This window comes from Anas acuta, chromosome 1, assembly GCF_963932015.1.
Source record: "Anas acuta chromosome 1, bAnaAcu1.1, whole genome shotgun sequence".
Lineage (NCBI taxonomy): Eukaryota > Metazoa > Chordata > Aves > Anseriformes > Anatidae > Anas > Anas acuta.
The window spans coordinates 83,549,200-83,574,845 of record NC_088979.1 but is presented as its reverse complement, the minus strand read 5'-3'; the positions used below and the strand labels follow the sequence as shown (position 1 = coordinate 83,574,845).

General features: G+C 36.2%; 2 protein-coding genes across 9 annotated transcripts in view; one reads left to right on the top strand and one right to left on the bottom strand.

The window, feature by feature from the left end:
- CASK (calcium/calmodulin dependent serine protein kinase) overlaps positions 1-25,646 on the bottom strand; it is a 213,819-nt gene that overhangs the window by 75,319 nt on the left and 112,854 nt on the right. For 7 of the 8 annotated variants that reach the window (XM_068685966.1, XM_068685980.1, XM_068685990.1 and 4 more), the window contains exons 6-9: positions 17,526-17,628; positions 5,152-5,327; positions 2,845-2,967; positions 290-373 (exon numbers count right to left, since the gene is read on the bottom strand). In XM_068685966.1, coding sequence (XP_068542067.1) covers positions 290-373; positions 2,845-2,967; positions 5,152-5,327; positions 17,526-17,628 — 486 coding nt within the window. Of the gene's footprint in view, positions 1-289; positions 374-2,844; positions 2,968-5,151; positions 5,328-11,639; positions 11,781-17,525; positions 17,629-25,646 lie in introns of those variants that run through there. The other variant, XM_068686029.1, reaches the window with a different exon arrangement.
- On the top strand, positions 20,196-24,506 carry GPR34 (G protein-coupled receptor 34). The gene is made up of 2 exons (XM_068686143.1): positions 20,196-20,338; positions 22,118-24,506. The coding sequence occupies exon 2, from the start codon at positions 22,141-22,143 to the stop codon at positions 23,284-23,286; it is 1,146 nt and encodes a 381-aa protein (XP_068542244.1). The 5' UTR covers positions 20,196-20,338; positions 22,118-22,140; the 3' UTR covers positions 23,287-24,506.

Sequence of the window (25,646 nt, the reverse complement as noted above, 5' to 3'; positions counted from 1 at the left end):
TTCATATTATGGAGAATTACTGAATTAGTGTAAGGAGAAGACCTCATGCACACCTAGGCTGATACCAGACAATTTGCACTGGAATTTAGTTTGAAAAGAATGAACTAAGAAGGGATGAACATACCTAATAAGACATCATTGTGATGAAACATTGTAGATCAGTTTCAACTTTGTTTTTTTAGTGCCGACTTTACAGTACAGATTTCTTTCGGTGCTTTTAAAATTAATAAAATATCACTTGAAATTCAAATTATGTAACTATGCTGTTTTAACACTACATTCATTTTACCTTTAGTTTTCGTCTTGCATTGAATTTTCTCAATTGTTCTACTGTTTCTGGAAGATGAATCTTGTATGCATAGCGATCTCTCTCCTTAAAACAAAAACCAAAACAGAACAAAACAAGGATTAAATACAAGATCTTAATATTATCTTAACATTAACATACTAGGCAAGAAACTCATCAGCTACTAAGTATCATAAGAAGAATGAAGTTTTGGTGCAAACTAAGGTAAACTTTAAGGAACTGACAGGGATTAAAGTATTTTGATAGAATCCTTAACTTGGGGCCAGGGATATTTTTGCTTCGTGATTTTGTTTCCCACTTTGTAGTGAGACCCTAGCCTTGTTTTTTACTCTTATGTTGTAAAAGTTAGTCTGTGGCTAGCATTGAATTTTGAAGCTGGCAAGCACAAAGCTGGGGCACACAAATCCTGGCGAAGCAACATGTACAAGCACTCTCCTAAGGAGTTCCTGATACTTGGGTTAAATTTGGGATATGGGGTGTCTGCACAACAGAGCAGGAAATGCCAGCTTGATGGCTGCTGACACCAGGTGCTAGCTTTCATGAAGAATTCACCACTGTAAATGCAGACCAAGAAGGTGCCAATAAATAGCATGCAATGGGAAGAGAACTTGAAGCAACTGAGTACTCTCTTCCCTTGCCCCAAATCATCACAGAGGCTATATAAACCTATTAATTTAATGCAAATGTTTATCATATGAACCTCTTGAATCAGAGTGAAATCACTGGCAGAAGTATTACAATCTCTGTATGGTGCCAAATGCCTCTATACCATATTGTATGTGATTGCTATCTATAAAATGGTTAGAAGAAAATTCTGAGTCAACAGGAAAGGCAGTTCATCTTTGGCAAAAGTAAGAGACAACTGATTGACAGAAAGCCATCCTAAGCTTGGAAGAAAGACTGTCTTAAAGTAAATCTTCTCTCTTCTTGTCTTTCAACAAATAAGGGCAAGACCAGCAAGAGACCACAGACAATAAACATGTAATATAAGCAGAATCCGCACATTTACATTACAGAATGAACTTAAAAAAAAAAAAAAAACTAAGTAGGTTAGTTTCTCAAACAATATAGATGGCATTTTCTTCTGCTTAAATAACCCTCATCAATACTCTCGCTTTGTCATCTAAATGACACAACATGAGAAAAAGTCAAATTACAGGCAAAGACAGGTCACCTGTGTTTACCACAGACTCAATTACCGGAGTGCGATCATTTAGGATTCCCAAATGTGGTGTACATTCGTAAGCTCTATGAAACATTTCACAGAATCACAGAATTTCTAGGCTGGAAGAGACCCCAAGATCATTGAGTCCAACCTCTGACCTAACGCTAACCAGTCCCCACTAAACCATATCCCTAAGCTCTACATCTATTTGATTCAGTATGCATGCCCCTGATGAACAGACAGAACTTTAGCCCCTTTTGTGTGGAGAGGTTCAAACCTGCAGTTCCCAGTATTCAGAAGAGTGCCATAACTATTATTGCTAACAGGTGCACACTCCTGCCCTCTTTTTATAAACTAAAATATTCCGTAGTTAGGACTGCAAGAGTCAGAGCCAGAAAGAAAGCAGAGAAGTGAAAGAATGACTCCGTTCACTAGTAGTTAGACCACTTAGTTGGAGGGAGAAGAACATACCAGCCTCTACGTGTCATTTTTGTGTGTGTGTGTGGTCAACACTTGTCTTAGGTAAAACAGTCCAGGAGCGGACACCAGAATCCCACCCTTTCCACTCGAGTGCCCTATTTAAGTTAATGATAATATGACTATACCCTGGGCCCGCATTACGGAAAATAAATAGAGGATAAAAATTAAAAATAATTAATTAATCGGTTTCAGCCAAAGAAAATACAATGCTCTTAACCAGCACTTTTCAAATGTGCAACACACCATCCTTTTCCAACTCCAATGCTCAAAGCAACTTATTAGCCGGACTGCTGAAAGCTAGGTGTATATTCTTCTGCTCCTATTGTTAATCTGCATTGTCCAGCAACTACTCTTCCACTGGCTCAAATTGGTTTGTAAATTCCGCCACCACCAAAAAACAATTTGATTACCAGATGCCATGTAATTTTATGTAGTTACAGCAGCCTTTGAACAACCCACCACTACGGAGTTACTTCACTCTAGTGAGACATTTCGGAAACCTAAGGTAAGAAAGCAATATACTGCATTGCTATATGCTGCAATAATAAGAAAGAGATTTGGATAGGACTGAGCTAAGAAGAGATCAGAAATTACTCCTCTGGAATTTGAGAACCACAGAAAGACACAAGAATACCTTCTTAAAGCTTATTTCTATGTAGTCCTACTCCCTACACTATGATGTTGTCCAAGATGCTTAAGCGAGTTTGCTCTTGCTGCTAAACAAGGGTTCAAGCTTGGAAATAACCAAAAACTCAAGCTCTAGTCTCACAAAACATTTAAAATATATTATCACACATTTTATAAAACGTCATGTGTAATTTAAAAGCTTAAACAAACATATCTTTTTAACCCTTGAAGAGAAAACTGATACGTGAACAACTGGTTTTACTACCTTTAACCAGGGATGATTCAGTGCTTCATATACTGTTATCCTTTCTGCTGGATCCAGCATAAGCATGCGGCGTACCAGATCTTTGGCACTTTCAGAAATATGGCTCCACTGCCTAGGATTCATCTGATTACAAGCAAGAAAAAAAGAAATAATATTAGTGATAACTATTAGTGATAACCTGTTATTTATGGAAGGTAAATGACAGAGACTTAAGAGTGGCTGGTACTTGTAAACACTGTATCTTAATAAATGTGAAAAGAAGTTTTCAAACTTTTTAGTAACTCACAAAACTGAACATTAGTTGCTTTTGAAATGGCATAAAAATTTGAATACTGTGAAAGTTGCATCACATAAAAGCATCACATATCCATGGCATTAAAAAATCACAGTATAATTCTCTACCTATGATACATTTTGTTCAGATAAAAGTGACCACTAGAAAAAAAACAAAACCACACACAAAAAAAGTAATTAGGATTTGTCTGACAGTTAACTATGCATATGATAAACACAGAAATTAAACCTACTCCTGAAATCGATATAAGGAATGGGATGACAATCTATTTCTATCAACCTACAAGTTAAAGCCACTGATGCTGAGTATGAAGGGAGACATTTAATGCCTGTTGCAAACTTCCCTGGTCCTATCCCACAGACATCATGGACAATGTCTCTTCGCAATAAATTCCTTTCAACATTTAAGCATCTTCAGCCATGAAGACAGGAAAGCATACTGAGATGTGATCAACAATCTGAGCAATTGTGGATTTTTGTGCACTTAGAGCAGAACTTTATGAAACAAGAAAGATGACTTTGAACATATTTTCATATTGTGCATATACAGATTTGTGTTCAACTATTGAAGAGGGTGGGTACCCAATAAAAACATACTAAAACAGGAAATTCTAACCATTGCAAAGGATTCTATCCTTATGCTATTTCTAGGACTTTCTTTGATTTATGAAGAAATTAAGTTTTATTTGGATGGCACATTGCTAGTTTTATTAAAAGGAATTTCAAAATTAAAACTTGTCTTTTTAAAACATTTCTATCTGTTCGTTTAAAAAAGTCAATTTTACTTAAAACCAGTCTGTGACAAAAAGAAAAACACAACAACAAATCTTGCTTTAAATTGGAGCATTTTGGAATATTACCTGGCGATGAAATCCACATTTATAGTTGCCATTTGTCTTTTTCATGTCTAATAAAATGAAGGTAATTGCAAATGTGTAGCATGACTGTTTTGAAATCCTTATACTGTTTTCACTGAATAGGCACATTACAGGAAACAGGAACAGAAAAGGAACTGAGAAGACACAATGTGCTGGCCACAATTTTTTTTTAAACAAAGAAAAATTAACTTGTAAGCATCCAAAGGGTTTTAGCTGTTTGATGGACATAAAGAAATCTTCCATAGAGTAAAACTGGAATGTCTGCCTGTCTATGAAATCAAAAAACTTGTGTCATGAAGAGATCTTTCTGTATCCAGGTACACAACATTTAAATAAATGTCCTCTTGACCAAGTGCAATGCCACAGCTGTCACTTCCATTTTAGTTCACATAAAAAAACCCAACACAAAACAAAACAGAAAACAAACAAACTAAAGCCTTCATAAAACCTATTACAGGTTATCAGGCAGATAAAGACTGCCTGACTATCTACCCATTCTCTGTTAATACACAGATCACGTATGGCTTTTGATGCAAAGAGAGCAAAATTATGTGTTCTTAGACAAAACAGCAAAAACAGTGAAGTTTTACATTTTTCTCCATAAGAGCTCTAGGATGACTACACTGTGAAACATGGTTATTTTGCATGCACACCGATTTGCTTTCACTTGCAAGTGGCTCCTTTTGAATAATCAGTTGCAATTGATGGTACTTTACTAAAAAGAAAACTGTCTAACTATGTATCTACAATAACAGGCATTTTGTTTTAAATCAAGGCAATACGATGATCAGTATGATTTTTTTTTTTTAAATTTGGTTAAAAAATATAAATGATCTATAAAGTGAAGGTCACATACAGTATGTTATACTTCACGGCTGAAGGTATAATTAGGAGCTAACTGTTGGCACTCATTATTTCATCTGTGTAAATATTTCTGTATTTTTATTAGTAGCATTGATACAGAACACAGTACAAACAAGACATACTGGAGAGAAACCTCTCTCTCTCTGTGTAACATAGGCAGCCTTCTATTAGCTTCAAATTTAAGTCAGGCTAAATACAAAAATCAACTTCCAGAAATTTTACAAGTGGAGTTCATCTCACTGGAAAAAGACTCAGGCATACTGTCATTTACCTTGTATTTTCCTTTAATAATGCCTTCAAATAATCTTTCCTTGGTTCCATAAAAAGGCAAACAACCGCTTAGCAGGATAAAAAGGATCACACCACAACCCCAAACATCTACAGGCTTCCCATAAGGTTCCCTTTTCACCACTTCTGGGGCCATAAAATGAGGTGTTCCTACACGTCCTAAATGGAAATAGAAACAAAACAGAGTCAAAGTGATGTGTGTCAAATATGTAAATAAAGAATACCACTGCATTAAACTAAAACAGTTTTACAAAGTTTTCTTCATAGATCAAACTTTTATTCCTTTTTTTTTTCCTTAAATATTTATTAAACGCATCCAGTGAGACAAATCACTACATTCTATTTTGCTTGATTTATACTTTACAAATTGAATAATATTCTACCCTAACCCCACAAAATGTGAAACAACATTTATATAAAAGCACTAAGATTCCCCAGTGGAACATGGCACATAGATGAAAAAATACCAATTTGGACAACCTTGGAAACAGGGATTACTTATCCAGAGAGCACATACAAAGATAAAGAAGAATTCTAACCCACACCTCTTACTTGAAAAAGCTGCTATGCAAGGGCATAATCTACTATGCAAGAGCATAATCTGCTCTGTTGATCTGCCCAAACCTTAGCCAGTCTGCTGAAACTGCCAGCAAGACTGCAAAATGCTAGCAAATGTGTTATTTACTTATTTGCTGCTAAAAGCATCTTCCTGCAGATAAAAAGATAATGCTGATGTGTTCCACCTAGTGCTTTCAACGATCATCACACAGTAATGGTACTCTACTGATTTTACATTGGAGAGAATGTACACACACAGAAATGAAACATATTTAGTATCAACTAAGCTTCTGGGTGGATAAACTGATTAGAATGACTTCATTCAATTGCTATGTAACACCAAATAATCACAGAATCACAGAATCACACAGAATCACAGAATCTCTAGGTTGGAAGAGACCTCAAGATCATCGAGTCCAACCTCTAACCTAACACTAACAGTACCCACTAAACCATATCCCTAAGCTCTACATCTAAACGTCTTTTGAAGACTTCCAGGGATGGTGACTCCACCACCTCCCTGGGCAGAAAAATAAAGCCAAATAAAAGCAATAACCATTTTATCTCTATATATAAATGTTTCCCAAGCTAAAGATGCTTGTTTTCACTGAAAAGCACTTGCAAAGGTGCAAGAGTTACATTTTGAATGATCAGGGCATCACTGATGGTTAATGAACAATGAAGTCTTTGGATAACACTTGTTTCACCAAGCACCAACAGAAGAAAAAAAAATCACAACTAGCAAATTGTTACTGCTTGTATCACTTTCATAAGTTAATTCTTGCTTACAGATAGGATAGGGTACTTCAGAGTTTCCATTCAAGGCCAGCAGCACCACTGTGCTGGCTAGGAGAGTTTACATGTTAGCACATCATTTATTCTACTGAGTTTTGTCTTGTAGCAGATTCTTTCTTGACTAGCCTGTCCTGCACGCCATCTGAATGTGATTTAGTTAAGTTACAGCACTGGTAACAAACACCTGGGAGGCTATTTGGCACTAGCTTACTCAGTAATGATCAATCTTCATTTATACCACCTAATGCAGCAATATGACCTCACTATGCTATTTAAACTAGTTCCCATTCTTTTTTTGCATCTATGAGGATTAAGAAGTTGACAGAAAGATGGTAGTTTTTCCAGAGTACTGTTCTTAAGGAGAAACAACACCACTGGCAAACTTCATCTGGTTTTGTGTTAAACCTTTTCCATTTCAATGAGGTTTTCACTCTATCAAATAAATGTTAGGAATATGCATGTGACAAAGGCACTTTTCCTTGCCACTAAGCTAGGCTGGCAACTATAAAGTCTATGCAGTGTAGGCTGACATGATAGTGAGGGAATAGTTCCCACGCAGGGGGAGTAAAATACGGAGATGCTGTAGTCCAGCTTATCCCTCACATCGCTGGGGAAAGAGGAGGGATATTTACTGTGGACAAAGATGTATGGACTTGGGGAAAACTAAATAATTCTTTTTTTGTTGGTTATGCACAATTTATACTCCTCTGCCCCATTTTTCAGCTTAACTGATAAACCTCAAAGGCAATTCTCTAAGCTCACAAGAATGAGGGGAAGAATTAACTCCCTTGATAACCTGAAGTCTCTCTCTTTTGGATACCTGGGGTCAGGGAGGGGAATGAAAAGGCAAGGTACACATATCCAGTATGGATAAGAAATTGCTGTGAACTTTTTTTTTTCCATGTGCCTGTAAGTACCTTATCTATAATGATTTCCCAAGATTTTTCCCTAAGGTGCCATCATTGGTGACAGCAAAAGCGTCAGTATTTCCACCTCTGTATCAAGCACTGCATATACATAAAAAGCAACAGCTGCCTGTTCAAAGTACAGGCATATTGCTAAACCTGCTCATGTGACATTAGTGGTATGCATACCACAGTGTGAAATTTTTTGATATATTAGACATCATGCAAGACCACAAGGCAGCCTGGCTTACCCAAGTCTTGTTTATTTCAGTGGTAAACTTCCTGGCATCTGGGTGTAGACATACTCATTTGCACTTTTGGAGCAGGTGTAACCTTTCTTACACATTCAAACAAAAAACAACAAAACAACCCAAAACATTAGTGGTAATAAAGCTCTTGTTCAAATCTTTTTTTTTTTTTTTTTTTTTTTTTTTAATCCATATGAATGGAAAAATGTATTCTGAAGATTCTGCCTTGCTATAGGACTTTCTAATTGCTGTTGTGAATCCAGGAAGTCAAGAGAAAAGTGGTTATTCAAAAGAAAACAGCAAGACAAGATATCACAAGGACAAACAGAGCTATTTGAAAGAGGCATTACGCTTCAGGGAGAAACAGTTGTCTGGATCAAGTAGATAACGAAACCAAGAAACCTAAATACTAAGTGATACCTAAGTTGATTTAATGTGTGTTTACAGTAATTACATGCCACCACTCTCAGCTTGGGACCTTGTGTTATTAGGAAATAAGCACTGCAGAGGTGAACATATTAAAAAAAATACTATGTATTGCCAGAGAAGTGGACCTAATTTTCTGGTTTCTTTTTTTTGCCAGCATACTTGTGTCTGCTGGGCATTCATACTACAGGCCTACAGACAGAAGGCCTACCGAGAGTACATCTTGTTCTGAGGAAAATGAGTCCTTGGCAAACAGTTACTGGTCCTCCTACATTTTCTCCTGTGTTGTAAAATAGCATATTTAACAGCAATACATGCAATGTGAGCAATATAACAGCATTACTGGGTGCAGGTGCTGAGGTTCTGTCAGTGGGGGCTACAGGGGTGGCCTCTATGAGAAGCAGCAGGAGCTGGCCCATGCTGCACATGGTCTGTAGGAGCTGGTTCCAAGATGGGCTCACTGCTGGCTGAAGCTGAGGCAGTCAGCCAAGCTGGTGGTGCCCCTGGGAAAGCATATTTAAGGGCAAAATGCAGCACAGCAGTGTGAGGAGTGGGGGAAAATGTGTGAGGAACAGCCCTGGAGACATCGAGGTCAGAGAGGCTGAAGGTGCTCCAGACACTAGAGCAGAGGTTCCTCCCCTGCAGCTCCTGGAGCAGATAGCCACCCTGCAGCCTGTGGAGGACCAAGGGAGGAGCAGGCTTATCCTGAAGGACTGTAGCTAGAGCTGGGGAAAAGTGTGTGGAGGAGGGAGCAGCAGAGGGGAACCACTATGGGCTGACCCCAGTCCCCACTGCCGCTCAGGGTTGAGTGTCAGAAGCCTGGGAAGAAGGAGGGAGGTGATTTAATTTTTGTCTTTCCTGTTGCCCCTTCCTATTTGAATTGGCAATAAATTAAACTGATTTTCTCCCAGTCAAGTCTGTTTTGCCTGTGATGGTAACTGGTAAGCAGTCTGCTCTTCTGTATTTTCTGTCCTTGTCCTGATGAGAAGGAAGAGTTATGTGCGTATGGGAGTGACCAGTGGGAGTCTGGCCCTTAGCCAAGGGCAACCACGTGGCTGTGCTGGTGTTGATGTACAGAATACTGATGAAATGGGGCAAAATAAGATGATTTTTTTTTAACAAGAATCGAAGTTGCAGCTTGCTCCTTTCAATCTTTTAATTTTTGGTTTTCATATATTGAGCATCCCCTTACCTGAATTAATCACAGGCTGTATAAAATAAGTAATCTACAGTGTCAAGAGTGTATAAGTAATTTTTTTTTCCTTTTGCTCTTAAGCAAATAACGTTTCAAGTTAAAATTACTTCGCAGAAATCAATAAGCAAGAAAAATCCTTCATTATTCATGTTTACTTGAAAATATATGCAGAACAGAATACTTGCTTGAAATGGAGCATTAATCAGCTTCCCTAAAGTTTGAAAGCAGTGTCTTGATATAAGACAACAATTTTTAGATTTCCTTTCCTCCCTTTATCTCTCTTCCGGACTACAGCACTAGGAAATACAAAAATACTTACCTAACTACTGAATGAACAAGGTGCAAACACAGCTTGCAACAGTACACTTAACAAAATTGCAGACAAAACACAACATGCATTTTTATGCTGCACCCTTCCAATATTCATTATCAACAGCCTTCACCATATTACAATATTTTTCCACATATTATTTCTAACAGAACAAGAAAAACACAACGGCTTCTTGAGATTTATTTCCTAATTTCTATGGGATATTGGACAAATTATAACCTTGTTATCTCAAGCTTCCTATTTTGCATTATCTTGGGGCCATTCAGTGTTATGTCACCAGCACGTGAGGCTGCACATTATTTAGAACACATGAGCTCTTAAAGACAAACTCTGAGAGAAGCTTAAGTTAAGAGACCATCCCAAATCTTCTTTCTCCTGTCTTGGAAGTTAAAGAACTTGGATCACAGGTAGAAAAACTGGATCTTCGTTGACCTTGCTCAAAACCAGAATACCATAAAAATCCACATTAATGAAGTGCTTGATGTTAAGCAGAAGGACTAGACTGGCAATAGGTAAAATTTTACGCAGCTGTGTAAGAACCCAACAGACTGCTGCTGTACCTATTTTTAAAATGATGCTACTTAACAGCATGCTGAAAAATCAGTACTACTAAATGTTAATACTCACTTTAAATTTAAGATGAGAACTACATAAACGCAAATGAAGTGAGACAAAAGGCCAGGCTAATCTAATAAAATATAGTCATATACTACTGCTAGATTATAAGTAGTGAAAATAATCGCAAAATGATTTGGTTTTGCAGCCTTTCTAATGCAGATTACAAGATCCTGATAATTTAGTCATGTGGGCAGACCACAGTTATGTCCCTATGAAAGAGCAAGCCCAGAATGAGCAGAAACTTGACTGGTTGAGATCTGAAATGTCCAGTCAAGCAGGAGAAAAATGCATACATATGTGTGTGTATGTATATATATATATACACAAAGATGTTTGAAACTCAATTAAAAAAGCTAATTTCTGGGGCAGCTGTCATCTCCATGACAACTAGCTACTACACTGGGGTCAGAGCAAAAGAGGAAATGATGACTTTGAGGTTATTCTAGAAACTTATCTGAGCAAGGAGTACTGCACTTAGCTCAGCAAAATGAATGGAGTATGAACTCACATAGATATTATTTTTCCTGTGTTGCAACTATAAGATCTGTAAGGTGACTATCAGTAACAGGATAAACTAAGTCTACAGACAACAAAGGTTGTAAAATCATGGATACTCTATGCTCTTTAGGCCAGCTATCACTCTTGCTGATAATTACCAAGCAGAAAATTTGCACTCTCTATATATCCAGTGTAAGACTTTAATATTGTTCAAAACAGTTTGAGAGTTTTAAAATATTTCAGAAACTTTTGCATTTTCTTTGGTGTTTTTGCAACACCTTTGCATTTTTTTTGGAGGTGGAGTGAGACAGAACAGCAAGCAAAGGCATTTTCCCTTTAAAAGGTATCTTCTGCCTGCCACAGGTCTTTTTTTCTTCTAGATATAAGAGCACTCATAAGACACATTCTAATGACTGCCCTTGCAAAATAACATCACTATATTTGCATAAATATTGCATGCATGCACACACACATGATTTTTCAGTTGTATGTGAGAAGAAACCTTTCAAAAGACTGGAAATCGATTTGCTCCCTGTCTGCTTCTAAGCTCTCCTAAGAGTTCTAGAATAGCATTAACTGAAAATCATTATATGAAGATGCATCAGTGGCACCTGTTCAATGTGATACTTGCCCCCATCCAATTCTCTGCAAATGCATGTTGCAAAGTGTATGCTGTCTCAGGAAGTGCTTAATGCCTGAATGGTCACAGACATCAGACATCTTAGTTCTACAGACAAGCTTTCTGACCTGTCAGTTTTGAGGCATATTAGTAGTGTGGAAACTTATACAATTGCTAATTTTGCTGATTTTTTTTTCCTGTGGATAAACAGAGCTTCAGTCTTCAGATGTTGTCAATCTGATACCATTTACAAGCACTAAAGATAAATTTTGACTTACCTTTGATAATTTAGTTTCTATGACTCTTTCCATATTATTCCAGACAATAGGGCTATGCTTTCCACAAGAAGAAGAGTATATAGAGAGACCCAATCAGATTTTGTCATCCCTAAGGCAGGGGATTGATGACCAAGATATCAGAAGGAGAGTCTTTCAACAGCAGTAGTATCTGAACGATGTATTAGGAAACAACTGGAACAAATAATTTTTAGGAAAAAAATGTGAGGTACTAATAAACATCACCATCTGACCTCTCACAATAGTGTAATATGAAATATGTTCTTAAATTAAGGGGTTTCTAAAAGAGTGGGATGTCCAGAATAATGTGGAAGGAATTGAAGAATCACACACATCAGATAAATCGTACTGTATTACTTTTGATTCCTTTCCACATTACTCCAGACAATAGAGATGTTTAAAGCAGATGTAGGGAGAAGATGAGTGGATTAAAAAACAACAAACAGGGAATTCAGCCTCAGCACAGAAGATTGTCTGAAGAAAATCTATTTTAAAAGATGTATCAGTAGACAACTGGGCACCTGAATATTAGTGTTGAGAAATGAATACACAAAGATTACATGACAGCCAGAAAAATTATAATAATTGTTTCACTGGCCTTTTCAGCCATAATACTATGATGTGGGAAGTAAACCTGAGCTGACTTTTAAACACATTAGCCTCCTGTAAGTCCTCTCAAATCAACCTAGATGAGAAGTGGAATTTCTGACACAGTAAACCACAGCCGTATCCTTTAAATAAAACATAATCTATTGAAGACAAAGATTTGAGGCATCTCAATTGCTTTTGTTTTCAAAAAATAAAATAAAATCAAACATAGTGAAATGGTGTTATTGTTTTGCAGAGGAATGAAACACTTCCACTTAAGTGAAAGAAGAATACTAGTGCAGGACCTCAGTTTACAAACATTTTACCTGTCCTTGGAAAACAAAAGAAAGATTTGCTGTATAATTCAGACACTGATGATGAGACGGAAAAAAAAAAAAGCTAGATAGCATAAAAAAATCCAAAAATACAATTTTAAACTGGTGTATAGAAAACCACCAAGAAGATTATTTTACATGAATGGGAACAAAACAAAAATAAAGAACTTAAAAGAGATTTTCTCCCAAATTTCATGGTCTTATTTGCAGGGAAATTTATGGTAATGCCTTCCTTTGCCATTTTTGTAGTAGCATTTGTAGTAGAAGGCCAGGTGACAAAGAACCAAGAACACTTGGTATTTGTGTGCTCTAAGATTTATGTGCTTAAGAACATACTAGATGTTTTCCATCTATGTGGTTTTGCTAGGATCACTGAAGATACTACCTGATTCTGAAGGAACTTAGGGGAGCTAACTAATAGTACATAAAAATCAAAACTGGACTGGATTAGCAGCAACATTTTGCTGCTAATAAAAAAAAGTAAAAATAGGTCAACTGTCCATCAATTGACAAGACTTAACAGCTAGTACAGAACCTCATACCATTTAGGTCTAAGCAGTTACATTATTTTCTGCTAGGTGAAACTAGGAGAAAATAAAGTGCAGGAAATAGCACTTGCAGATTCAATGGCTTCTGTTTCACAGCATGGCTGAGGCTTGCAGGGACCCCTGGAGGCCACCTGCCCAAGCAGGGCTACCCAGAGCAGGCTGCCCAGGGCCGTGCCCAGGTGGCTTTTGGAGGTCCCCAGGGAGGAGCCCCCCCAGCTCTTTGGGCAGCCTGTGCCAGGGCTCCTCACCCGCACAGCACAGAAGTGCTGCCTGCTGCTCAGGGGGAGCCTCCTGGGCTCCACTTTGTGCCCGCTGCCTCTTGTCCTGGCACTGGGCACCACTGAAGCTTCTGACTCTTATCCCACATACTAGCTAAAAATCCTGAGAATAAGCATAAATGCTATTTGCTGTCTGCCAAACCTGATGGCACGTTTATTGAAGCTGGGACCGGGGAGGGTCAGGCTGGGTGTCAGGAAAAGGTTCTGCACCCAGAGGGTGGTTGGGCACTGGGACAGGCTCCCCAGGGCAGTGGTCACAGCACTGAGCTGCTGGAGTTCAAGGAGCGTTTGGACAAGGCTCTCAGACACATGCTCTGATTTTTGGGTGGTACTGTATGAAGCCAGGAGTTGGACTCAGTGATCATTGTGAGCCCTTTTCAACTCAGGATATTTTATGATTCTATGATCATTTCAGAAAGCACTGTGACAACTCATACCATTTTCTGAAAGCAAAATTGCCCATGCAAGAAGACAGAGATCTTAATACAAGACTGCTCTACTAACTCACTGACCTCTCAGGTTCCACTACTCCCATTGCATCATCACCATGCAAACACGGACTGCTTCGTGTCTACAGCCTGTCTCACAGAAGAGTTTCAGTTACAAATTAGGATGTTCCATCTTAAGATACCTACATGAATGCTCCAAATGAATACACATTAGCACTATTTTCTAAATCTGGTCATAAGAACTGCAAGTAAAAGAGGCCTTCAGAGACTGATAGTTCATGAAAACAGTTTCCTGTAACTCATAATTCTTTTTCATTGTACTGTAGCTTATAGGCAAATATAGTGGAATAAAAAGTATTTCCTTACATTTTTCCCTTTTGGTCTTATGGAAAATGAGTTACAGCTATGTTCATTTTTTTTTGGGTAGTTGCTTAACAGAAATTAACTTTCTTAAAAATAAAACTCCACAGGGTTGTTAGTTATTCATCTATCATGTTCCTAAAATCTATTCTAAGCATCTTCACTCTTGACTTATAGTATGATGTCATCTTGTTATTATGAGAAACTTGATTTTTCACTTATGTCAAAAGACTGAGACCAGTTTATTTTCAATATCTGGAACTAGCTGTATTACAAAAATCCCCAAATGTTTTTTTTTTTTTTCCTCAAAATTTAGGCACACCGAAAGAAAGCTGTGTTTTGTTAAGTTCAAAAAATAATGCCACAGTGATAAATAAAGCAAAGCTGTTCCTAGACAGTAGGCTTAGCAGAAACTGAGGGAGCAAATTCCATCCTATTTGTGTTCTCCTGGGCAACACACAATCTGGGCTTGTCAGGCATAGATGTATCAATATAAAAAGGTAAGCAAAATGGCACAAATGCATGAAAGAAAAAAGTTTAAAACACTGGTAACTGCTGAATGTTTTAGATACAGCAGCTCCTATTTTAGAAGAAAAATACTACCACAGAATAGAGTGACCACCACGAATACTAAAGAGCTTTTGCTAATGGCTGAGTTTTGTATGCAAGAATAAGGGAAGAGTCCTATCAGCTGAACATCACTACCGTTACATTACTTTTATCAAGGACATGCTTTTTCTAAGGGAAAGCTATCTGTTTTTCTGGCTTAGAATATAAAGCAACATACAAGCATACTCCAAGCAACATAAAATAAGGAAAGATAAAAGCTCTTCTATTTTTGAACACTAGAATCATTTACATAAGAATTTACATTAGTAATGAATAGATTCTTCTAAGATATTTTAGTAATACATATTACTTAGATCCAGAAAGATTAGTAAATATTCTACTTCTTGTACATATAAGACAGTGTATTTCCAGTACTGTAAAAGTTTTAAGGTGTACTTAAAACCAAAACAGGTTAGGAGCACACTGGTTTTTAGGGTCAATAAGAGAAGCTTAATGCCGTAAAAACTTTTATTTAAGTAAGAATTTATTTTCTGATGTATTATGGCTGAAAACAACCACTAAATAACGGAAATGCCATGCTAGAGGTGAAATAATTGACTATGTTAAGCAGAATCAATTTTTTAAAACCTAAAAATGTGAAAAAGAATGTGAACATAAGCATGTTGGTTATTTTACTGCACATAATCTTATCTGTAAGGACAATTTCTATTTCATTCAGGAGAAAATTGACAAATGAGATCTAATTTTTTATTATTATTACTACAAAACAGAGTTTATATGTAGGGCGTAATAAAAACTTAAACAGTTATGTAGACAATTTCCTAAAGGAAATTGATAGGCCAGTACAGACAGTACCGTTAACCTCTACATATGGAATGATACTGTAAAGTTGAAGAAATAAAATCTTGCAAGTGCTGTATAGGGGAGTGTTTAGTAATATGCCTTCAGGAAGGACTCTGGAAGGGAAAAGAACTGCAAGATGTAGTTTGAGGTACAAGGACTGGAATGGAAGATCAGAAGAAAGAGATAAGGAGTCTGTGAAGGAGAAAACTTGAAATAAGTAGTAGAATTGAGACATTATATGGTATATAATTGAAGTGGAAATACTCTAAGTATCCCTGAAAGTGTGAAGAATTTGAAGCTGAAGGTAACAAGTGCTGATGCAAAGATTACAAATTGAAAGTGACAGTTGAGAAAGAGGAAAGAAAGATATAAAGGCATAATGATATGGCAGAGACTGAGACACATCACAGGCAAAAGATAACTAACAGAGAAATGTTATACTGATGAGGCTTATGAAAAAAAAAAAAAGAAGAAGAAGCTTCTGTAAGTACTGCAAACAGAACTAAAAAGAACTTAAAACATTTACATAGGAAAGGAAGGGCCAGGCCAGCACTGGCAGCTGCAAGGAGGTTGAGCACATGAATGATGAATGGGACTGCAGAATAGTGAATGGTAACAGGAAAGGAAGGGTACGATGAATTTTGGGGAAAATGAAGGATTTTTTTTCCAAGCTGAACTTCAGGTTTCTTGTAAGAAGCTAGTAGTCTGAAAGTAAGTACAATGTATCTGATTAGCTCCAGAAGAGTAACTGCAACAGAAAAAATGGATGAAGTTGTTCAGAGAGAACACAAAGAAGAAAAATGAGAGAATCATAAACAAAACTGTAGGAACTATCATTAAAAAATGCAGTGGCTAAGATATAATTTGAGAAACGTGGCAAAAGCAAAGAAAGAAATGAGCTTCTTATTTAGGAAAAAACTTAGCTTAACTGAATGGGTATTTTCTTAGAAAAGACATATCTAGGCCTGTAGGTAACAAAAAATATCCACAATATTATTAATTACTGGAAGAGAATGGAAGTGCTGATACGCTTAAATTGGATTTGCTTTTCATGTTAAAGGTCACATAAAAGCCAAATTGACACAGATCTTTAAAGCAATTAGATATGGAAACGTGAGTTTTTGAAGAAGGTACTGAGATGTATTGAGAGGAAGTTACTCCCTTTTGAAGAAAAAAAAAGCAAAATTAATAAAAGCCTTTGTTGTGGTCTCCTACTCTGGCAATGAAAATACCAGAAAACTGATTGGGTCTTCCTTCATCTGTGCAGGCTGATTAAAGCATAACCCTATTGTCTGGACCAATATGGAAGGCAGCTAGAGGAAATAAAATTCACAAAAAACAAAACACACTTAGTCAAAAAATATACATAATCAAGATATTGATGTCTTACGCAATAATTACAATGAAATATTAAAACAGGAAAGAATTACACATGGAAGCTGGTAAAATTTTGCTATTAAACAGTGTAGCGTTCTGGCAGAAACTGCTTAAGAAACATATGGGAGCATTAAGGACGCTGTACTAAATTGCTTTGATATACATTTTACTCTTGACAGCATCTATATTTTGTGTGCTTTGTCAAGCATGGACTAACTATGTCAAGGATTGTACTAAAATGGAAAAATCTTTTCATTTTTCATTTTTATTTTGGTAAAAACAGCGTAAGCCATTGTTGAGTAACATTTAGAGGGATTTACTACTCAGTAAATGTACACACAACAATGTAGTATGTTCTACTAGCAGTTCAGATCAGCTGCATGCATATATTATGTTAGCAAAGTCTTTAGTGAAAGATTATTTTTGAGCCCTGGTTTTGCAGGCCAGGCTGCATAGGAAGCACAGAACTCTGCAGCAGAACATGCATAATATTATATAACTTTGAAGGACAGTTTCTTACCTCCAGCAACTAGCCCAGACTCTCCTAATTGAATTGCTACCCCGAAACCACCAAGCTTTACTGGGGCTGAATTTTCTTTTGAGGCAAGCAGTACACAGTGTGGCTGAAAACAAAAACAATGAAAAAGCAAATTATTATATTATTTCAAAACATACAATTTGCACCTTAGAACTTACTTTCAAATATTTGCAAACAGAAGCTAGATAAAAAAAAAAAAGTATTTTTAAAAGAAATTCTTCATTTCCAATATTTTTTGGCACAAGCTGCTCTCTCATTGGTTTTCTTTTCACTTGTACCAGGCATAGTAAAACCCTTTCATGACTTAACAGAACTCACAAGGAACACAAACTGAAATCACTATAAAATGAAGATAAAAATGAATGCTGATAACTTCTTTCTTGGTATCGCTTTTTATTTTTACCTTATGCCTTACCCTGTTCTAGCTTCACAACAAAAACATCCTGCCCTGTGGCACAGTGGGTTTCTTACAGAGAACATAAAACTTGCTTTGAGCCTTAATCATAGAAGTCACTAATCACTTTCCAGCTGCAGGAAAGAAATGTTACATCCCTGTGATGCTTCTAGTAAGTGATGAAAAAAATGGTTAGGTTTCTAAACTGTATTCCATGCACAGTCATCTGTACTTTTGATTTTCTACAGTCTTTCCACTAATAATAGTGAGGTGTAACATGTAAAAAAAGAATAGTACTATGTGACTATTTGGAAGGATAGTGACTGTTGTGGGAGGAAGCAACATACTGACAAAATCTACCAAAATGCAATTTAGTATTTAATACACATAGCCCAACTACTGCAATTAACATCGATCAACTTCCTACATTTGTTCAGAGCTACCCTTTGCACAGTCAACTGTATTATTTAAAAGGATATCGGATCTGTACACCTCTTCTTGAGGAAATGTTACTGCTTAAATTAAAAAACTAGGAACTCAAAATAGGATGCCCTACATTCTTTCAGTATTTTCCTTCTTTTCTCACAAGTATGTGCTGCCCTAAGTTAGATTTTCTTGTACACTCGTCCTCCTGCAAGGAACCTGAGAGAACAAAGCTGCTTACCACACAGAGGATCTAAGGTTAAATTGCTTTTGGGGGCGAACTAAACTGCTCAAATCTGAAACAGCAGAATTACAACTTCCCTGTATGGATGGCCAAGCAAAGAATGGAACAATCCACATGCAAATTCCTTCTATGCTATTTTGTGCCTGTATTGTATGGTTTTAATTTAGGTTGAGGACCATTTTGTATGACACCCACAGTTCTCTAATACTCAAAGCCAAGTTTACCATATTAGACTTTGAAGGATATAATTATCATATCAGAAGACTGAAAAAGCTCAGCTTACCCATAGTCTCACCTATATACTCACAGAGAGTCATGACCTGTTGTTACCTTTGATACTTATCATTTACTTCTTGGTATAGCATGGTAATCAGATTTTGTGACATAACTATGAATACCTGCTCTTACACATTTTGGTCCTATTAATTATCAGGATGGAATTATGATAACATAGTAACATCAACTTTTTTTTTTCTGCAAAACTGGAGAACAACAGGCTTGGCTCTATTTTGTCTAGTTCAGCTGGGTCTTGAGGAGGACTCAAAAGGCATAAAAACAAGCACAGAACAACTTCGGGTGATCACTGTCCCAAGTATTTGTACTACCTAGTAGCTAACTAGCAGCAAGGGTATTCCAATAAAAACACGTGATGGAAATAAAAATAACACTCCACACACGTTGTATGATCTTTAAAAGGAAAATAACCACTTTAGACCTTTGAGCCAGACTAGTGCAAAGGTGCTACAAGGGGCTCAATCTGACTACCTAAGAAATCATCTGTAACCATCCATGTTCTCTTTGGAAAGCTGTAATTGTCTGAGAGCAAGTAGCTTCAAGTAAGACTGCAGAGCCTGTTTGCAAGTCTAACAGTCTAACAGAAACCTGCAGTCCCAAACAAGTCTGATTCCTAGACAGATGATATATTAAGAATGTTATCATGCAAATTCTTATTTCAAATACTAAGGAGAATACTAAGACAACATTCTTGAGTTATCATTAAATTCAGGCTACCTTATTTTAATAATACTTCTAGAACCAATTTTAAAATTTGCAATTTATAAGTGTGATCTTCAACCCCTTACATCCTATTTAAAATAATATTACCAGGTGGTATTATCTCCAGGTATTTTATTTCACTTCTGCCTTATTGAAACAGTGAAGCTGCACACTTTCACATTCTATCACCACTGCCACTTTGAGTGAAAAAAATGAACCTCAGATTTCTCACTCCAAGCAAGGGGGAAGGCAGATGGATAAGGTCTACACCAACAAAGGAAAATGTGCCACTTCACTGTGGTGTTGATTTCTCTTTACCTTACACATAAAACTTTAAGAAGCAATACTGTTTCCATGCTGTACCAACATAATGGCTTTTCAAAAAGGAAGACACTGGCATTAATCACCAGAAATAAACTTTCTCTGAAAAAAAAATCCAAATCTCCAATTCACAGAAAACTTTAAGATAGAAGCTCTACCAGAAAAACCCAAATTAACAACAAAATCAATCTTTTCAATAAACTGAGTTTTGTGAGTTAAAAATACCTTCGAATAAACACAACAGTTGCAACACTAGTTAAAACTTCCCCTTGTTGCTAATTGCACTGTGTCAGCTGATTTTCATACTTTCATAGAGAAGCTGGTACTCTGGCTTTCTAATAAGAGGACATACATGTTACTCCTCCCTGTCTTCAGCAGTGGTTTTCAAAATCAGCAGAAGCTCTTAAAACAGAAATGGTAAGTGGCTTCTTTTATACTTAAGATACACTAAAACAAATTACTATTGAAATGTCTCTTAATTACAAAGGCACTACCAGCCTTCAGACTTTAATTCATTTGTAATTACAGCTGGTGTGCATGCCTGCTTACAGATAACAAAACTTGTTTCTGATGTATCTGCAGTGTAACTGCTTTTTTCCATCTCTCATTCACCTAAAAGATGTAAATTAACTATGCAATTCATGATGTGAAGCATTTTTACAGATAAGCAACAGACATAAGATTTTAAAACAATATATAGATTTTACCACGTATTTGAAGGTACTGCATTCTTTTAAACCAGAAACAACTTTCACAATTACTTCTAGCTCATACCTTACTAAATGAAAATATGAAAAGACAGCAGTAATTTTAAAACTGCCAACATATTGCCCATATTTAATGCAATTTTAAGATCAGCCAACATGAAATATTAAAATATTTTACCGCATTCTCAATAATTCAGATTCTGTATGTACATCAGCTTTTACTATGCACTTTGCCTAAAATGCTACCACAGCTATATCACACATTTAAATGCAAATTTGCATTTTTAAGACCAACCATGCAAATGAAAAACTATTTTAAATTTGTGTATATGGTAGAGTGTTTTTTTTTTTTTTTCTACTGTTGTTGGAGACATCTGCTCAGAATACCAAAAACAATTTTGCAGCTCTTTTGAGATTGAGAGAACAGAAGCTAGCTGCTGCAAACGCCAAATTTTTACCACTGCGGCGTACAAATCAAGGAAAAAAATTATATTATTAATAGTCATAAGTCTCTAAACAGTTCTTTGCTATTCCGCTGTGCTAACCACTTTTTTTTTTTTTTTTTTTTTTTTTTCTTTTGGGAGGGAGCTTTCTTTCTTTGGTCAAAGCTGATTTTTATCTTTTAGACTGTACCTTCCTGGTGAAAAATAAGCTCAGTGAAATTAAAAACTTTATGAAAATAAGTAAAGATGTGAAAACAATCTGTTACTGCATAATGTAGTTTTCAAGCTAAAATTAGTTTCCTTGCACAATCTTGATTTATGAACTTGCAACAAAAGGAAAAAATAGTTACATTTACATGAAAATATGAGTTATTAAAAAGAAGCTAACATAACAGTGCTGACTCACACTGTTACAACACATTACATGGCCAAATAAACATCAAATGGCAATTGCTTTTCTGAATGAAAACCAGTGACTAACAAGCAAGGCATTGGGTACTTACCTAAAATCAATAGCATTGAGTTTAGAATTGATTTAATATACACATATTTTTATGTATTTTATCAAACTGACAGTACTTAGTTACGCTTACACTTCATTGCATCTTAATTTTTTTTCTCAGTGTCAGAAAAAAAAACACCACAAAAATAACATGAGAACATTTGATTTGTACTTACAGATCAAGCAAAAAAATGTAAATTTCTATTTTTTTCAACAAAACGTAGTAGTTGATTTTAAAACAATTTAAGATAGTAATAAAAATGTAATGATAAGAATAGCAATCCGGGTGAGTACTCTGTACCATCTGTTCTTGCCCACTTTGCATGAAGAAAAACAGGGAACTAAATGTTCTAGCATTACATTATATCATGGTATTTGCCTGAAAGTTCTTCTTCTACTTGGGTACAATTTAGTGCATTTACTTTATTTACTTATTGTCTTATTTGTAAGACTATGTATATACCTAAGACAACAAAGCAAGCAAAGACACAAAAGTGATCCTATGATGATTTAATTCTTAGATTTTCTCTTTGCATCCTTACAGACCAGCTAAGAAAATCCTCATAAATGATGGCTGCAGCTTCAGCTGACTTATTGACCATTCCTCCACACAAAGCCTCCTGGAGTAACCAAACCCACCTAGCCACAAACGCCTCCGAAATTCAAAACAACACCAACTGTTTCTTAGAAGATGATGCGCTATCATCTGCTTTAATACTTTTTTACTCTGTCATTTTTGTTGTTGGATTGGCTGGAAATGTTATAGCCCTGTTTGCTTTCCTGTGCATTCACCAGAAGAGGAATTCCATCCAAGTTTACTTGCTAAATGTGGCCATTGCAGACCTTCTGCTGATCTTCTGTCTTCCCTTCCGAATACTGTACCATGTTAACAATAACACCTGGACGTTTGGACATATTTTATGCAAGATTGTAGGAACTCTATTTTACATGAACATGTACATTAGCATAGTACTGTTGGGACTCATTAGTCTAGATCGTTACGTAAAAATAACTAAGTCTGTAAAGCGTCCTAAAATGATAACTGCTACCCAAAGTATATATATTTGTTGCGCTGTGTGGGCACTTGCACTAACAGGATTTCTAGTAGTAGTTGTACCATCTTTCTTTAAGAGTGAGGTCAGAAATTCTACTATGTGCTTTCATTACCGAACTAAAAAGAATGCAATGATAGAAGCAGTTTTAAATTACATTATTGTCATAATCTTTTGGACAGTTTTTTTCCTTTTGATACTTTCATATGTTAAAATTGCCAAGAACCTTCTGAAAATCTCAAGAAGAAGATCTAATTTTCCCAATGCAGCAAAATATACCCAGACAGCAAGGAATTCCTTTATTGTACTAATTATTTTCACTATCTGTTTTGTTCCATACCACATCTTCCGATTTGTCTACATTACATCACAGTTACAAAATCCACCTTGTTATTGGAGGGGAATCATTCACAGAAGCAATGAGGTGATGCTCATATTTTCATCTTTTAACAGTTGCTTAGACCCAGTTATGTATTTCCTGATGTCCAGAAGTGTCCGTAAGACTGTATTCCAAATTATTTGTAGAAGAATTCATGGAGATTCAAGCATAACTCTGGAAAGTACTTCAGAAATAAAACTTGGACAATATACACAAGAGCGATTTTCTACTACCACTCCCCACTCAAGTTCTGTTAAGAAGAAGTCTGATCTGATTAAGTAAATGGGTAACAGCTTCTCTCTTTGTCACTCTAGGACATCAACTCAAGATGCACCAAATGCAGTACTGTATGGCTACTAATCCTGCCTCATTCTTCCTGTTAAAAAACGAGAAGTTTTACTTCTGTTTGTGAAAATGAGAAGTGACTTTTCTGAAGTACTCCACGGTTGTTTATCCAAGAAAACAAAACAGGAAACGTCCTTAAGTTTATCTCAGATACCTTCTGTGGGACTAATGTAGAACACTAACTCTTTGAGGAGATTTCTACAAAGTGGTTTGCGCCTGTATAGACATAAATATTACCAATCTGTGTATGTAAACAGCAGATGAATTTTCTGAAAGTAATGTGTCCTATTCAAAAGAGCTATACGAATCATTAAAGGTTTTATGTACTTCTCGATTTTAATAGGCTTCAAAGAGATCAGCATTTTACAGAACTCTTTTTTTGCATGAAAATACTTGAGTATTTAGCAACATAAGTGGCTTAAACATGAGGTGAAGAACATGACTGCCACTGATTCAGTTATAATTATAGAAGGCACACTTTATTAAATATCAAAGTTAAAATATACAAACCTCCTAAACATTTTATTATATTTTCAACATTTTAATGAATGTTGACACTGAATACTTGAGGAAAAGTAGCAATGGCTAAGAAAATTAGAAATTCATGAAGGAGAGAAAACATACGGGTATTTTCAGTTAGCTAAGATTTCCTTCATATTCATATAACTGAACAAATTTGGTGACTTCAGCTACCCAGAGTATTTCAACAAGGAAAATGCTCACCAAACTGAGCATATAGAGCAGAATATATATATATATATATAATTGTAAATAATATATATATAAGTATATATATATAGAGAGAAAGTAGTTCTCTTGCACATTGGAAGCATCAGCTTTGACCTTTGCTTAAGGTCAGTCAACTAGTCTACTTACCCGTTCATGTATTTATAAACTAGAATTTCAAACTGTAAAGTTGTATAGAAAAAAAGAGGGCTGAAGGTGGTTGTTAGACACAAAGACATGCAAAGAGGCACCTATACAGAGAACAATTTAAATGTCTAGCCAGAAAGGTGAACAGATTAGATACCAGACGGTAGCTCTACAAAATAAGGATCTATTATGTCAAACAAGCAATATTGCTCAGGTTGATTTTGATATTGATTTTAATATTGATCAGTATTTTGATATTGATTTTCATATGACTCAGAAACTTCTCTGGTGGATCGTGTGACTTCTTATACCTAATCTATGTCAAAACTTTCAGTTTTTTTTTTTTTTTATTAATCCTGTACAATATTCTGATTTTATAGAAACTACTCATAAAACTCTTACTGGACAAAGAAAACATAACAATTCACCTCTCCTAGATATAATTGTGGTTTAATTTTTATGTGATTTTACTTCAGTTTTGGTGTCCCGGTTTCAGCTAGGATAGAGTTAATTTTCTTAAACAGTAGCTGGCATGGTGCTATGCTTTGGATTTAGGATGAGAATAATGCTGATAACACCCTGATGTTTCAGTTGTTGCAGAGCAGCATTTGCACAGAGCCAAGGACTTTTTGGCTTCTCACGCTGCCCTGCCAAGGAGCTGGGAGGGGACACAGCAGGGACAGCTGGCCCAAACTGGTCAGAAGGAGAAGAGGGGATGTTTGGAGTGATGGCATTTGTCTTCCAAGTAACAGCTGCACACGATAAGCCCTGCTTTCCTAGAAGTGGCTAAACATCTGCCTGCCAATGGGAAGCAGTGCATGAATCCTTTGCGTTGGTTTGCTTGTGCAGCTTTTTTTTTTCCCCCCAGTTAAACTGTCTATATCTCAACCCACACATTCTTGCTCTTTTACCTTCCCGGTTCTCTCCCCCAGCCTGCTGCGGGGGAGTGTGTAAGTGGTTATGTGGGGGCTAAGCTGCCTGCTGTGTGAAACCACAACATTTGGTTCAAGTGGATGTAAACAGGTTAACTCAGGTACAATGACTAGGCTGTGTGTTTTATTTTATGTATACACACATATATATATATTTACAAAAAAAGGGCAGGGTTCTTAATTTTCAAGAGAGTGTTCTATTTAAACCAGAATTTTCATCAAAAGGATTGCAATTCATGGACACTGCACTACTGAAAAAAAAATAGTATTCTGGATATGCTTTGGTAAATAATGCAACATTTACTTGGTTACTACAACCTTATTTTGTAAGGAATTCATGAAAAGACAACAGGAAAATGTCAATCCTATAGTGCAAGTTCATGATTGTGGTCCGTTATGTGAATACTATTATATAGGCTTGTTTTTAACTTTTTTTTTAACAGTGAAAGCTGTTAAGTATTTTCTTCCAGAGGAAAGCCTTAAACACACTTG

What these genes read in the sequence shown, in the direction of transcription:
- GPR34 (XM_068686143.1), top strand. Translation starts at nt 22,141, where the DNA reads ATGATGGCTGCAGCTTCAGCTGACTTATTGACCATTCCTCCACACAAA.